The 14411-nt window shown below is 44.8% G+C and overlaps 1 protein-coding gene across 2 annotated transcripts in view; it reads left to right on the top strand.

The window, feature by feature from the left end:
- Positions 1-691: 691 nt before the first annotated feature.
- MAP3K5 (mitogen-activated protein kinase kinase kinase 5) overlaps positions 692-14411 on the top strand; it is a 236836-nt gene continuing 223116 nt past the window's right edge. Inside the window, exons 1-2 of one of the 2 annotated variants that reach the window (XM_055391191.2) lie at positions 692-1155; positions 1402-2080. In XM_055391191.2, coding sequence (XP_055247166.1) covers positions 1060-1155; positions 1402-2080 — 775 coding nt within the window. In that variant the 5' untranslated portion in view covers positions 692-1059. The remainder of the gene's footprint in view (positions 1156-1401; positions 2081-14411) is intronic. The other variant, XM_019030003.4, reaches the window with a different exon arrangement.

Below are 14411 nucleotides of genomic sequence, written 5' to 3'. Positions count from 1 at the left end.
AAAGGAATTTACATTTTCTTCTGCCTTTTTCACAGGACTCACTAGTCTCAGTTCCTGGAGATGGGAAGTACAAAACCTGTTTCTTTACTCAGTTGTAACTTGCACTGGCTTTCCTAACAATTACAGCATTCTGGGGTTCTCTGGGAACTTACACATCTGTTCTTTGCTCCCCAAATAAGCAGGTACTTTTTTTGATTGCTCTTAAACAATCTGGGTATTTCCCTCCCGGCCTCGCGTGATGCAGTTTAAAAAATAGAATAGGTCACGTTATTCCCCTGTTTCATCTTGTTGATCATTTGTGGAGTCGGGTAGAGACTCCATCTTCTATCTTAAGTATCTGGCGCTTGTGGGGGAATTAAGATCCTAAATGAGAATACTAAGTCCTTCGGCAGTTGGCACTAATCAATTACTCATTACTGATAACGGAATGAGCCACTGGAAATTTTAAAAGGAAAAGTACATGGGAGAACCTGATCAATTTAGCCAGCCACTTCTGGAGTGCCACAGTCACTAATGAAGCAACCTCCAGTGTAGGCCCTGGCTCCAGGGCGCTATGTGCAACCTCCTGCCTCGCGCAACGTGGGTCTCCCGGAGCCTATCCTGCCAGCGCCGCGCACGGTCCCAGTCCACCAGGCCGCCAAGGCCCGGAGGGGGGCGCCCTAGTCGCGGGGAACACTGGAAATGCTTCAGGGGCGGACTCCGAGGACCGAGTATTGCCTGGAGGGACTTTTTGCGCCACCCCGTAATCGCTTGCGCTCCAGGTCTTCTTAGGTGGGGGCCGGGTGGGTGAAGACTGGGACCCTATGCCACGCGCAGCACTCAGAGGAGGGCTGGGGTCCAAGGGCCGCAGCGCGGTCAGTTCAGTCCGGGCTCGAGCTTCCTAGCAGCGCCCTCCTTGGGGGCTGGCCCTGACCCTCGGTGCCGCTACCAGTGGGTAGCCAGAAGCTGGTGGTGGAGAGGGAGAGCGGCTGCAAGGAACGACGAGGCTGGCGCGGGGACCACGCGGCGGAGGCGATCGAAAGAGAAACGAGGCCAGGCAAGGAGGAGGAAATCCAGCCGATGAAGGCGAGCTGCCGCCTAGGAGGGAGGAGGGTCCTTTCGGCTGCCGCTGCTGCTGTTCCGGGACGCCGCCTGGGGAGCCAGCCCGCTCGTAAGGTGCGCGCCAGGTAGCTCCGCACCCAGGGGGCGCCCTTCCTGGCCCCTCCCAGAGCGGCCGGGACGGAAGGAGCTGCGCGGCGCGGCGCGGCGGGTGGCGAGGGCGGGCTGCACCCCGAGCGCGGCGCCCTTGAGCTGCACCGCGGCGCAGGTTTGCGAGCCGACTTGTCAGCCGGCCAAGAAAAGGAAGCTCCGTCCCTTCCCGCTCACCCGGCTTCCCCACCCCTTGTACTCTAAACTCTGCAGAGGGCGAGCGGCGCGGCCACGGAGGCGCCGAGGAGGAGCGAGCCGCCGCCGGGCAGCGGCGTGCCCTCGGGGGAGAGGGCGCCGGAGAGGAGGCGGCGGCGCGGCGGCGAGGGCGCGGCGCGCGATGGCAGCTGCTTAGCCCGGCGAGCGCGGAGCAGCCCCGAGCTGTGGCTGGCCAGGCGGTGCGGCTGGGCGGGGGACGCCGCCGCCGTTGCTGCCCGGCCCGGAGAGATGAGCACGGAGGCGGACGAGGGCATCACTTTCTCTGTGCCACCCTTCGCCCCCTCGGGCTTCTGCACCATCCCCGAGGGCGGCATCTGCAGGAGGGGAGGAGCGGCGGCGGTGGGCGAGGGCGAGGAGCACCAGCTGCCACCGCCGCCGCCGGGCAGCTTCTGGAACGTGGAGAGCGCCGCTGCCCCTGGCATCGGTTGTCCGGCGGCCACCTCCTCGAGCAGTGCCACCCGAGGCCGGGGCAGCTCTGTTGGCGGGGGCAGCCGACGGACCACGGTGGCATATGTGATCAACGAAGCGAGCCAGGGGCAACTGGTGGTGGCCGAGAGCGAGGCCCTGCAGAGCTTGCGGGAGGCGTGCGAGACAGTGGGCGCCACCCTGGAAACCCTGCATTTTGGGAAACTCGACTTTGGAGAAACCACCGTGCTGGACCGCTTTTACAATGCAGGTGCGTGTGTGACCCCTTTCCTATCCCGCGCGGTCGGGACCCGCGTTTAATCTGGCGGTCTTCGGGGCATTTCATTTTTCTGGGCGGGAAGCATTTACTTCTTGCCCTACTTTGGGGGCAGCGAGCGCCGCTGCGTGACTGCTCCTGTCGCTCGCCGCTCCGGAGAGAGCGTGTGTGCTTGTGCAAGAGTCTGTGTGTATTTGTGCGAGAGACCCATGGATCCACCCACCGCCCAGCGCTGGAGCCCTGGGTCCATGCGATCGACTTGAACTGTTCTCCAGCAGTGTGAGATATTTGCCCCAGTCAGTCTTTCTCCTTTCAGTGTCTCGGTTTCGCTTCTGTGAGGTTTGGTCCCTGTTTTCTTTCTGCATATACCTGTGACCGTTTTAGATGAGGTTCTCCTTTTCTCTGTGTAGTTTTGAGAGTACGGGAACGATGACATACCATGCACGCAGAGTGTAACTATATTAATTTGCATGCCATGTGATGATCTTCCCAACTCACCTTACCTTCAATAAGTTTTAGTAGCTTGAATTTCCTCTCACCAACCCAGACTTTGAAGTAATTACAGTGCTTCCAAAGGCAATAACATTACAACTTACACTGAACTTGTGTGTTACCTTTGTAAGGATTTTGGTGAAAGAACCAGGGCCTGTTTTTTATTACCCCATAAACCATGGTGGGCTAGAAAGTTTATAATTTAACATTGTCTAAAACACCTGTATGCTATCCTAATAATAAGATTAGTTTCGCCATTAAAGTGATTGCTAGCATAATCCATGAAAGAAATGTATCTTTCAACCTATCTCAAATTTCAGAAAATGTTAAGGCAGTTCTAGTAACTGAAGCAATTAGCTGTTAGCAAATGTTAGGAATAATACCATATTATGGAAATTAACCTTTAGTCCCCTGTACGTCGAGTGTTGAGAATATATACATATTTATGTTTACATTTGTGGGTAAAAACTTGGTTTAGTAGTTTCAAAACAATACACTTCTTGCATTTGTGATCACATAAAAGGCTTTATTTTCCAATCTTGTTTTCAATTCTGATTCTCTTTAGTGTCTTCCAAACACCTGAAGTGGGCTTATGTCAGTTTTGGAATTCAGCCAAAGCTGAATATTTTAAGAACAACAAGACCTTCATGTTAAGGAAGCCAGACTAAATAAACTAGGACTTTCTGGTTCTGGTATTTTTAAAATAGTTTTGGTCTTCATAACTGAGCATGGCTATAATATAGCTTGATTCTTTGGGTAGCTTGCTATAAAAGTTACATCAACATAACTTTTCTAAAAATTGTAGCACTCTTATTTTTGGATTATAATTTGGAAGAAGCTTCAAAGAACTAAAAGATATGAGAGGAAAATACCCAACTGAACACTTGAGCCTATTTTTATTGCACTGATTGGGCGTTTTTTTCCTAGGGCTCTAGAAAAAAAATGTTAAACTCTAAGCTAATTTGAAAGAAACTTTCCTAACAAGGCTTGGTTTCTGTTATTCTCCAAATACTGTCTCTGGGAAAGGGAGAGAGAATGATTAGAAGGGAGCTGAAGTTTGAGTGTATTTCATTGAATCCTCCAAACAAGACTGTGAAGGAAGTACTTACCTTCTTAGGTGAGAAAACCCAGGGATCCCTAACTGGCCCTAGGATTCATAGGGAGTAAGTGGCCAATGCAGGATTCCACTTCAGGTGGCTGACCCTAAAAGGCTGTGCTTGGGCCAGGCGTGGTGGCTCACGCCTGTAATCCCAGCACTTTGGGAGGCCAAGGTGGGTGGATCACTTGAGGTCAGGAGTTCCAGGCCAGCCTCCTGGCCAACATGGTGAAACCCTGTCTCTACTAAAATGACAAAAATTAGCCAGGCATGGTGGTGCACACCTGTAGTCCTAGCTACTCAGGAGGCTGAGGCAGGATAATCACTTGAACCTGGGAGGCAGAGGTTGCAGTGAGCTGAGATTGTACCACTGCACTCCAGACTGGGTGACAGAATGAGACTCTGTCTTAAAAAAAAAAAAAAAAAAAAAAAGAGGTTGTGCTTGGCCCTTGCTTCCTCCATTTAGGTGGGCTGAGTTACTCTCAGAATCAAGAGAAGCTCCCTATCTTGGAATCATGTGAGTGAGCTGGCAAAGATCTTACCAGGCGTTTAGGTGTGTATGGAATAGTGGGGAGGGCATGCTCTCGGAAGTCTCTTTTTCCTGGGCCCACTCTGTCCCTTCGTACTGCTTCTTTCAACCTAGACAGGTCTCAGTTTAACCCCTGCCCATCTGGATGGCATGAACTCCCAGGATGAGTACCCTCTCAGTCAGCATGAAAGCATGAAAATGTGACAGAATGAAGGTAGTGCATCAGTTTTATCCAAACCCTTTGTTTTTATTTTATTTTATTTGTTTTAGAGACAAGGTCTCACTCTGTTGCCCAGCCTGGAGTGCAGTGGCATGATCATGGTTCGCTGCTAGCTCGAACTCCTGGGCTCTAGTGATCCTCCTGCCTCAGCCTCCCGAGTAGCTGGGACTACAGGCATGAGCCACCACGCTGGGCTAATTTTATTTTATTTTACTATTTTTTTTTGTAGAGACAGGGTCTTGCTATGTTGCCCAGACAGGTCTCAAACCTGGCCTCAAGCAGTCCTCCTGCCTTGGCCTCCCAAAGTGTTGGGATTACAGGCGTGAGCCCTGCACCCAGCCTCCCTTTGTTTTTTCTAAACTAAGGGCGGTGGAGTTTGATGGTAGTAGAACTTACTTTCTTCTGACTTCTAAGAGGGCTTGTTCTTCCCCACTAGGGGTTGACAAACTTCTGTAGAGGTCCAGATACTAAATATTTTAGACTTTGCAGTTTTTAAAAAACTTTTATTTCAGAATCAGAGGGTATTTGTGCAGGTTTGTTTAAGAAATATATTGTGTGATGCTGAGGTTTGGGGTATGAATGAAAAAAAATTTCCTTGTACCCAATAGGTAGTTTTTCAGCCCCCTGTCTTTTCTCCTTCTAGTAGTCCCCACTGTCTGTTGTTCCCATCTTTAAGCTTTTTTTTTTTTCTTTTGAGACGGAGTCTCGCTCTGTTGCCCAGGCTGGAATGCAGTGGCGTGATCTTGGCTCCCCATAACCTCTGCTTCCCAGGTTCAAGCGATTCTCCTGCTTCAACCTGTCAAGTAGCTGGGACTACAGCCGCACGTCACCATGCCTGGCTAATATTTGTATTTTTAGTAGAGACAGGGTTTCACCATGTTGGCCAGGCTGGCCTCGAACTCCTGACCTCACGATCTGCCCACCTTGGCCTCACAAAGTGCTGGGATTACAGGCGTGAGCCACCGCACCCAGCCTCCCATCTTTAAGTTTACTTGTACCCAATGTTTAGCTCCCACTTGTGAGTGAGAACATTCAATATCTGGTTTTGGTGTCTTTTTGATAGAACAATTTATTTTCCTTTGGGTATATACCTAGTAATGGGATTGCTGGGTCGAACGGTAGTTCAGCTCTTAGTTCTTTGAGAATTACTTTCCACGGTGGCAGGACTAATTTACATTCTCACCAACAGTGTGTAAGTGTTCCCTTTTCTCTGCAGCCTCGCCAACATCTGTTATTTTTTGACTTTTTAACAAAAGCCATTCTGACTGGTGTGAGATGTTATCTCATTGTGGTTTTGATTTGCATTTCTCTGATGATTAGTGATGATGAACATTTTTTCATAAGTTTGTTGGCTGCTTGTATGCCTTCTTCTGAGAAGTGTCTGTTCATATCTTTTGCCTACTTTTTAACGGGGTTATTTGTTTTTTTTGCTTGTTGATTTGTAGACCTTTCTTAAATGCGTAGTTTGTGAATATTTTCTCCCATTCTGAGGGTTGTCTTTTTACTCTCTTAATAGTGTCTCTTGTTGTGTAGAAGCTCTTTAGTTTAATTAGGTCCCATTTGTCATTTTTGTTTTTGTTGCAATTGCTTTTGAGGACTTAGTCATAAATTCTTTCCCAAGGCTGATGCAGAATGGTATTTCCTGGGCTTTCTTCTAGGATTCTTATGGTTTGAGGTCTTACATTTAAACCTTAATCCATCTTGAATGAATTTTTGTATATGGTGATAGATGGGGTCCAATTTTATTCTGCATATGGCTAGCCAGCACCATTTATTGAATAGGGAGTCCTTTCTCCATTACTTACTTTGTTGACTTTGTTGAAGATCAGATGGTTTTAGGTGTGTGGTTTCATTTCTTGAGGTCTCTTTCACAACTTCTCAACTCTGCCCTATTACTCAAGAGCAGCCATAAACAGGACCTAAACAAATGATCATGACTATGTTCCAACCAAACTTTATTCGTGGACACTGAAATTTGAACTTCATATACCTCACAAAGTATGATTTCTTGTTTTATAACCATTTTAAAATGTAAAAACCATTCTTAGCTTGCAAGCCATACTCAAAAACAGGTGGCCCACAGGATTTGGCCCCTGCGCCATGCTGACCTTTGCTCTACACCCGTGACCTGTACTTGAAAGTTGAATTTTTATGAGATAGTGGGAAGAACATGGTCCCTCATATTAGATCCGAGTTTTCATCCCAGCTCTGCTGTGAACCATGTAATTGTGAGAACGGCCCTTCATTGCCTCCAGTGGTGTTTCTTTGCCTGTAAAATTGACCAGGGTTAGAAGTGAAGGGGGAATTAAACACATTTTTTAGGATTCCCTTATTTAATCCTGTGAATTTACAAAGGCAAGGCGGCATGGGATGCAGGCACAAAGCATTAGAACAGCATTTTCAAGGTTTGGCTTTGGGTCCTGATTCTTTTCTAACTTGGAGCAAGTCATTTAAAGCCTCAGAAAAGAGTGGAGTGTTGGAATAATTGGTATCTGAGATTCCCTCCAGCTCTCAAATTCTGTACTTTAAAATGACAGCATTATTAAGACAAATGAATCATTTCAGCTCATAGAGATTAAATGAACTGCTTGTATATATCATATTCCTGCCCCTGAAGAGCTCAGAGTTGGTGGGGAGGGCAGACCAATGCCTTTGCCTTAGCAGTGCCTCTGTGCCAGGATGCTGGGCTCCCAGGAATCAGCTTCAAAAATCAGACTGAGGGTACAGTGGGTTCAAGGGTAGCTTCTTATGCTTGTTTTTTGTTTGCTTTTTTCCTTTTTGTGGAGAATGGGGTCTCGCTATATTGCCCAGGCAGGTCTCAATTTCCTGGGCTCAAGCTATCCTCCTGCCTCTGCCTCCCTAAGAGCTGGGATTACAGGTGTGAGCCACCACACCTGGCAAGGGGTAGCTTCTTAAAGGTGGTGACACCTGAAGTGAAATGGCAGGGTAAGCAAGGAGAGCCTAATGAAGTTCTCAGCGTTTACATGGGAAACAGTGATGTTCGAATAGCTCAACCTAACGGAGTGAGTAAGAACTTAGTCCCAGCTACTTGGGAGGTTGAGGTGGGAGGATCCCTTGAGCCTGGGAGGCTGAGGCTGTGGTGAGCTGAGATCGTGCTACTGCAGTCCAGCCTGGGTGACAGAATGAGACCCTGTTTCAAAAAAAAAAAAAAAAGAAGAACTTAAAGTTTGGTAACATTTTTAATAAACTTTCCCAATCTTTGTGTACTGATGTCTTTAAAAAGAATAGGTTGCAAGTTAAAGGTTTTCACTGATTTTTTCTTGATCTGTTTACTATTTAACTATATTTTAATTTCTTCTTTGACTACAGTTGTCATTTGCTTTTTCATTTTCTTTCTGAGGTGAAGCTAATGCTCTGTCAATGCTTTTATGAAAATTCATCTTATTTATGTATACAAGAGACTGTCACTCAGAGACAGCAAAGCCAAGCTGACAATACCCCTTCTTTGCCCTCTGCATTGTAGGCAGAAAATTCTGTAAAAGCTAAGAGATGTCAATACTATCGTGTTGCCCTGTGTAGGTGGACAGATCCCAAATGGGAAGCTTTCCAAATTGTTTTTTTTTTTTTTTTTTTTCAGATGGAGTTTTGCTCTTGTTGCCCAGGCTGGAGTGCAGTGGCTCGATCTCGGCTCACTGCAACCTCTGCTTCCTGGGTTCAAGTGATTCTCCTGCCTCAGCCTCCTGAGTAGCTGAGATTACAGTCATGTGCCACCACATTCCAGCTAATTTTTTTGTATTATTAGTAGAGACAGGGTTTCATCTTGTTGGCCAGACTGGTCTCAAACTCCTGACCTCAGGAGTGATCTGCCTGCCTTGGCCTCCCAAAGTGCTGGGATTACAGGCGTGAGCCACCGCGCCCAGCCCTAAATTTTTTTTAAAAGACATCAATTCTGTTATTCTCTTGTTTTGCTTATGAAAACACTGAACCGTGAAGAGGTTATATTCATTCATTCAGGTTAAATGTTTGAAGGTTCTTGCTTGGAGCACACTTTTCTTAGAAACAGTATTGCACATGGTGGTCAGATTCTGGGACTAGCCTGTAAGAAGCCTGGTTAACACAGTTTATGGAACCATTCACCATTTTAAACATTCGGGAAAATTCTGTTTCTGAAACCTAAAACCGGGACTTTTCTTGTATTAGAGCAGTGACTTTTGCTTTCATCCAGCTCTGAGTAGCATCTTGGCCAGATGTAGGAGAAGCATCAACTTGGAGTGGTGAAGGTGGTGGGGCTGTGGTGAGGAAGGGGACAAAGGGAAGATCAGGTGGCTGCAGGGAGAACCGGGATGCTGTGTGAAGGAGGAGGCAATGCCAGCAGGAGATCCAGCACCACTTTCACTTCCTTTAGGCTTCTTCCCTTTCTACTTCCTGCCAACGTAAGACCCAGGGATGCTGCTGTGCTCAAGGCCACCTCACTCCTTCAGTGGACACAGGGTTAGCTTGTCTGCCTGCTTCCCATTTCCTTACCACCAGCCTTCACATCCGCCCGGGCCTTTCAGCTTGGCTCACTGCAGATTGCAATCTCTTACTCAGCCTTTCACCCTGTAGCAATCATAGGTAACAGGAAGGAAGCACATGCTAGTTAAAATTGTAAGAACTTAGCTTTTCTATTCTCATCCATGGTATGTTCCCACTTTACTTGAGCTTGTGACAAAAGTCACCCATGTGTTAATATGCCGTCTTGCTGGAGAGGCATCTGACCTTGCCAGGCTTGGCTCCAACTTGCTTCCAGCAAAGCTCCTTAGGACTTCTAATCTTATTTGGTAAAACAATAAAACAGAACAGAACATAACCTTGTATCCCATCTATCCCAGATGGAGAAGTTCTTGAAAATTTTCCAGCCCACTTCTGCGTTTCTACTTTCAATATACTTTCCGAGTATATTGTCTCATATATTTTGAAGGAGAGAGTAAAGTCTGTATGTCCTAAATAGTGGTTCCCACGAACCAGTTAAAAAATTTGGAGGACTGACATGTGTTTGCCAACATTTAAATTTTTCCAAGTAAGAGTATTATAAGTAGAGAAAGTGAGGAAAATCGAGAGAGAGAAAGAGAGACAGAGAGACAGAAGAAAATCAACAACCAGCCACCTATTGCCATGATTTCTTAAAAAGGAAAGTTTTATGTTAAAAAAAAATTAGGGGGGGACATAACCTTAGAATGAAGGGCAGATCTTCACATACAGAAAATGTGTGCAAAAACTCATGACTTATTATTTATTTTTCCCATTTCTCCAAGGATGAGTGAAAACTTTATCACACCAGTCAACAGAGTTGTGTTTGAGAGCCTCTGATTGGAACCGCCCTGCAGCCCCTTCCCACCTTTCAGCCACTGCTTCACGTGAGAAATGAACCTTAGTAAAATTATCAAAAGAGCAAACGTAGATAAACTCATAAGGGAAAACTCTAGTTAGGAAAGGATTTTTAAAAAAATCCCAGTGGTGTCCAACACATGGTTTTTCTCTGAGCTGTTCACGTTCCCTGGCACACCATTGCAGCAGCTGCCACCCACCCCACACAAACTGACAGCACTGCTGCTTCTTGCTTTCTTGGATAATGGGTCAATTAAGGCAAAACTATAATTTTTTTAAAAGAGCTTAACTAGAAAATCGGATGGAAAAAAGCAAAATCAAAAAGAAAACTCCAGAGCACAAAAATAGTTTTTAGAGTACCAATTTCTTACCCCACATCATCAACTGCATGTTGTCATGACCGGCTCTGCTTCCTGGGCTGCCAGGATCCTGGTTTCTTTCCTTAATTTGGTCACCTGTTGTCTGCTTGAGACATTATCAGTTGGTAGTTCGAGCTGGTTCCATCTCTGGGTGAAGCCTGTGCATTATATAAGCACATAACACAGGCTTGTCTCACCAGTGGCCTTGGCTGGAGCCAGCCTTTTGGGAGTTCTCTGTTTATAGGGCAGTTCCCCTCTGGTGGCTATAAGAACTGTGCCCTACTTCCTGTTTCAGAGGTCTGGTTAGAGGCCCATTCAGTTCCTGTTTCTGGTTTGCAGGATAAAATTGGTTCACACTTTCTTTGTGGAGCGGTGGGAGATGGACAAGCACAAAGTCCAGGAAATGTGCAAGTCTCTCCAGCATGAGGTACCAACCATGCCTGCTTTCCAAGTACTTCCTCCAAGTGGTCCCTTCAAACACCACCCCAAGCCAGGAAAGTAGAGAACCATAGGAAAATGCATTATTGGCTACTGACTCCAGGGCTGACAGTGTGCTGTGCAATGATGGCCCCTCCCAGGAGGCCATTCGAGGGCCTTTTATCACACGCTCCCCTTTCTGTCACCCATGGAACCCTCACTGTGGCTGTAGAACATGCCAGCATTTGCCCTGCTCCACCTGGGGCAAGATGAGAGTGGGAAGTGTGGTAGAGGTGGGCAGTGTTGCAGGAACCCACAGCTGTGTGGTTATCAGAAGAAACTGGGAACCCACAGCTTTGGGAAAAATATATCTTGAAGACAGCCTCATCTTCCTGTAATTTGGATATAGGTAGGTGGGGAAACTGGCTAGATATGAGAAAGATACCCTCATTTTCAGGGAGTAAAATTAAACTTGAAAATTTTATTAGTGGCATAAAAGGGAAATAAAGGAAATCAAGGCAAAATGATAAATTAAAAATCCATTGGTGACTCTGATATATTGGTTTGTGTAGTTGTGGGTTCTTTTTTTTTTTTAAGAAGATCATGCTCTGTCACCCAGGCTGGAGTGCGTTGGCATGATTTTGGCTCCAACTGCAACCTCCGCCTTCTGGGCTCAAGCGATCCTCCTGCTTTGAGCACAGCCAAGCCTGGCCAATTTTTGTATTTTTATGTAGAGATGGGGTTTTACCATGTTGCCCAGGCTGGTCTCAAACTCCTGGACTCAAGCGATCCTCCTGCCTCAGCCTCCCAAAGTGCTGGGATTACAGGCATGGGCCACTGCGCCTAGCCTAGTTGTTTTAATGTATTAGTTTTTCTCTTTGGCTAAAGGTATTGACTAGAGACACTAATCGAAATATGTGCCAGGTTAGTGGAAAAGCAGGAAAGATATGAGACAAAGCTGATTTTCAAAATCTTGTCTAAGTGTTCAAAAAATGTAAATAATTGATCACTTACATTTCATATGAATTTTATTTTGTAGTGTTTTTGGTTTTCCAAAGGAAAACAGAAATAACTGAAACTACATTGTGATAATTTTCTTAGGGGAGACAGGAGAGAGAATTTTAAATATTAAGGGCATTTCCTATTTGATAAAATCATAGTAGAGCAGATCTGTGTAACTTGAATGCCACAGAAGTTGCACAGGGTAACAGAAAACATTCTACTATAAGCAGACCTTTTCTGTTACAGTAGTTCATCAACAATGAGGAAAGCAATTGCCTTTGGTATATGATTCATACAGGAAGTAAGTTATATTCCTTTGTACAGGCAATCTCTAAAAATGGTTGAGACCAGTTATACCAGTACTTTCCAATACTTGTAGCCTCTTCTACACCCGTGAACTCTTAAGAAACAGAAGCATGGAGGAGAGCTGCCGTAGTCAGTAGCAATCAGCATCATCTTACCTGTCCACTGACCCCAAGCCATATAAAACCAAGTCTTTGCCTAAGCCAGAGAATTCTCTCTCCTTTAAAAATGTTGATTACTTCTATTTCTTTTGTTTTTTCTTGTCTTTTTTTTTTTTTTTTTGAGATAGGGTGTCACTCTCTGTCCCAGGCTGGAATGCAGTGTCTCAATCATATCTCACTGCAGCCTCTAACTCCTGGACTCAAAGGAATTTCCCACCTTAGCCTCCCAAAGTGTTGGAATTACAGGCATGAGCCACTGTGCCTGGCCTAATTACTCCTATTTATTATTTTAAAAAAGTCATCCAAAGCTATTACATGTCAAATACCCTTTTTTTTTTTTTTTTTTTTTTCCCAGTAGAGACAGGGTTTTGCCTTGTTGCCCAGGCTGGTCTTGAACTGCTGGGCTCAAGCAATTCACCTGCCCCTGCCTCCCAAAATGCTAGGATTACTGGCATGAGCCACCATGCCCGGCCATGTCAAATACCTCTTAGTGTCACGCTCAAGTTTTGTAATATGGTCATTGTGACAAATGTCAGCTTAAAGCTGGGGCAACCAGGACAGGAGTGCTATTTCTGCTGTCCAGGGGCCACCGCTTTGGCCTGTAGCTAGATATTTCCCAATTTATAATTTGATCACTCTGAGGTTTGGGTGATTTTATGCAGTTGGGTCAGAATGATAGTATCAATGAATCAGTTGTTCAGTGCTACTCCTCCTCCTTTGATTATCTTACTCTTCAATAAGATGATCCTATTTCTTATAAAATAGTAGGCGTGGCAGTGTAATTAACTATATCTTATAGTTGGAAAGGCTATGAGAGTGGCCAGATTAAATCAAGTGGTTGAATAGGAGGTCTTCCAACTTCCAAACGATACAGATGTTTTGCTCGCTATACTACCATTTCCACCTGCAGTGAAAAACATTTCAAAACATTTTGAACTACATATTCTGTTTAAGAGGATCAGTTCTAATGTTTTGGTCCACGATGGCAGTTATTATTATGAGGAAGAGTCATAGTAGTCACACAACTTCTGATTCCCTCTTGCTAGCAGATTTTAGTGACATCTTAATCAGAAAACTGACTTACCTTTTTCGATCAGTGTCAACAAGGGAGCCAACTCAATAGTGGTTGCCAGTTGCTTGGCCTTAACTTGTAAGTTGGGCTTTCTTCAGGCAAGTCTTGGGCTGTTTTCTGGGCATGATGGTTAGATGGACTGCGATAGACCAAAACTAGCCTTTCTCTAGAATGATCCAGAGAGCTGGGTTTACAGCACAGCCTGGGGACAGTTCTTTCCTTGTTTCCCTGAGATGTGCTGGCTCTGGAGTCTGATGCAGTTTCCCTTAATGTGATAGCATATTCCTACTAATTAAATTTTGTAAGCATTTATTATTAATTGCCTATAATATGCCTCTTACTGAATCAGGATGTATTGAAGAACTAAGAAGCAGAAGAAGGCATAAATCTTCAGGAGTATAAAGATGTATAACGTGTATCTGTTTGCATGGGAAAAACTGAAGCTAAGGGAAGCAGTCAGGAGGAACGACCTAGATTCCCCATTCCTCTCTACCAGACTCATTCTTTTTAGAAAAAACATTAAAAAAATTTATGAAACATTTTAGTCATAAAGAAAGTATATAAAATAGTTTAACAGACACTTATGCATCTACATACTACCTAAATGTAGTAGTTAATAGCAGTTAAACATTTTGACATACTTGTTTTACTTCTCTTTCTTTTTTAGAAAAATAAATCATTCTGGGCAAAACTAAAAGCTCCTTTCTAATTCATCAATTTCCCTTCCTGAGAAAGTGCATTCTTCACGGGAAGCACCACATTACAATGTTCTAAACTATAATTTAGAACAATCTAAAATAACAACTCTCTACAAATATAAACATATGCCAAATATTGAATTAATTCATTATATAATGAGAAAAACCAGAAAGATATTAAAACTGGTTGAAAGGAGAGTTTGAAGAGCAAATATTGTATACATACATACAAAATCAGGAATGGTGAAATGAATTTGCTAATAGATGCAAAATTGGCTAATATTATGTAAGGCAATTCTATAAGTATAAATGTTGGAGTCATCTATTCTAAAGGGTAGAAATCAATTGTATCTCTACCAAACCATATTCATTTGTATTGCTGTGGACAAAAAATATTTGCATTACTATCAGTTTTGCATAAGGTAATATTTACCCCAACAGCATTGTAAAATAGCCAGATCACTAGGAGGACAATCAAAGGTACACACCCCTTTAAAATCTGATAATTCCCAGAGGGAGTGCTGCACTAAGCCCAGCCCTCCACTGAAAGGATACTCAGTACCTTTTGACCTTTTCCAAGTCTTTGACAACTCTTCCCTGCAGAAGGTTGGTCATTCTCAGCAGGCTCTATGCCTGCCTCTCCAATTG

The sequence above is a fragment of the Gorilla gorilla genome, chromosome 5 (genome assembly GCF_029281585.2).
Source record: "Gorilla gorilla gorilla isolate KB3781 chromosome 5, NHGRI_mGorGor1-v2.1_pri, whole genome shotgun sequence".
In the NCBI taxonomy this organism is placed as follows: domain Eukaryota; kingdom Metazoa; phylum Chordata; class Mammalia; order Primates; family Hominidae; genus Gorilla; species Gorilla gorilla.
This window is presented reverse-complemented; position numbering and strand designations above follow the sequence as displayed.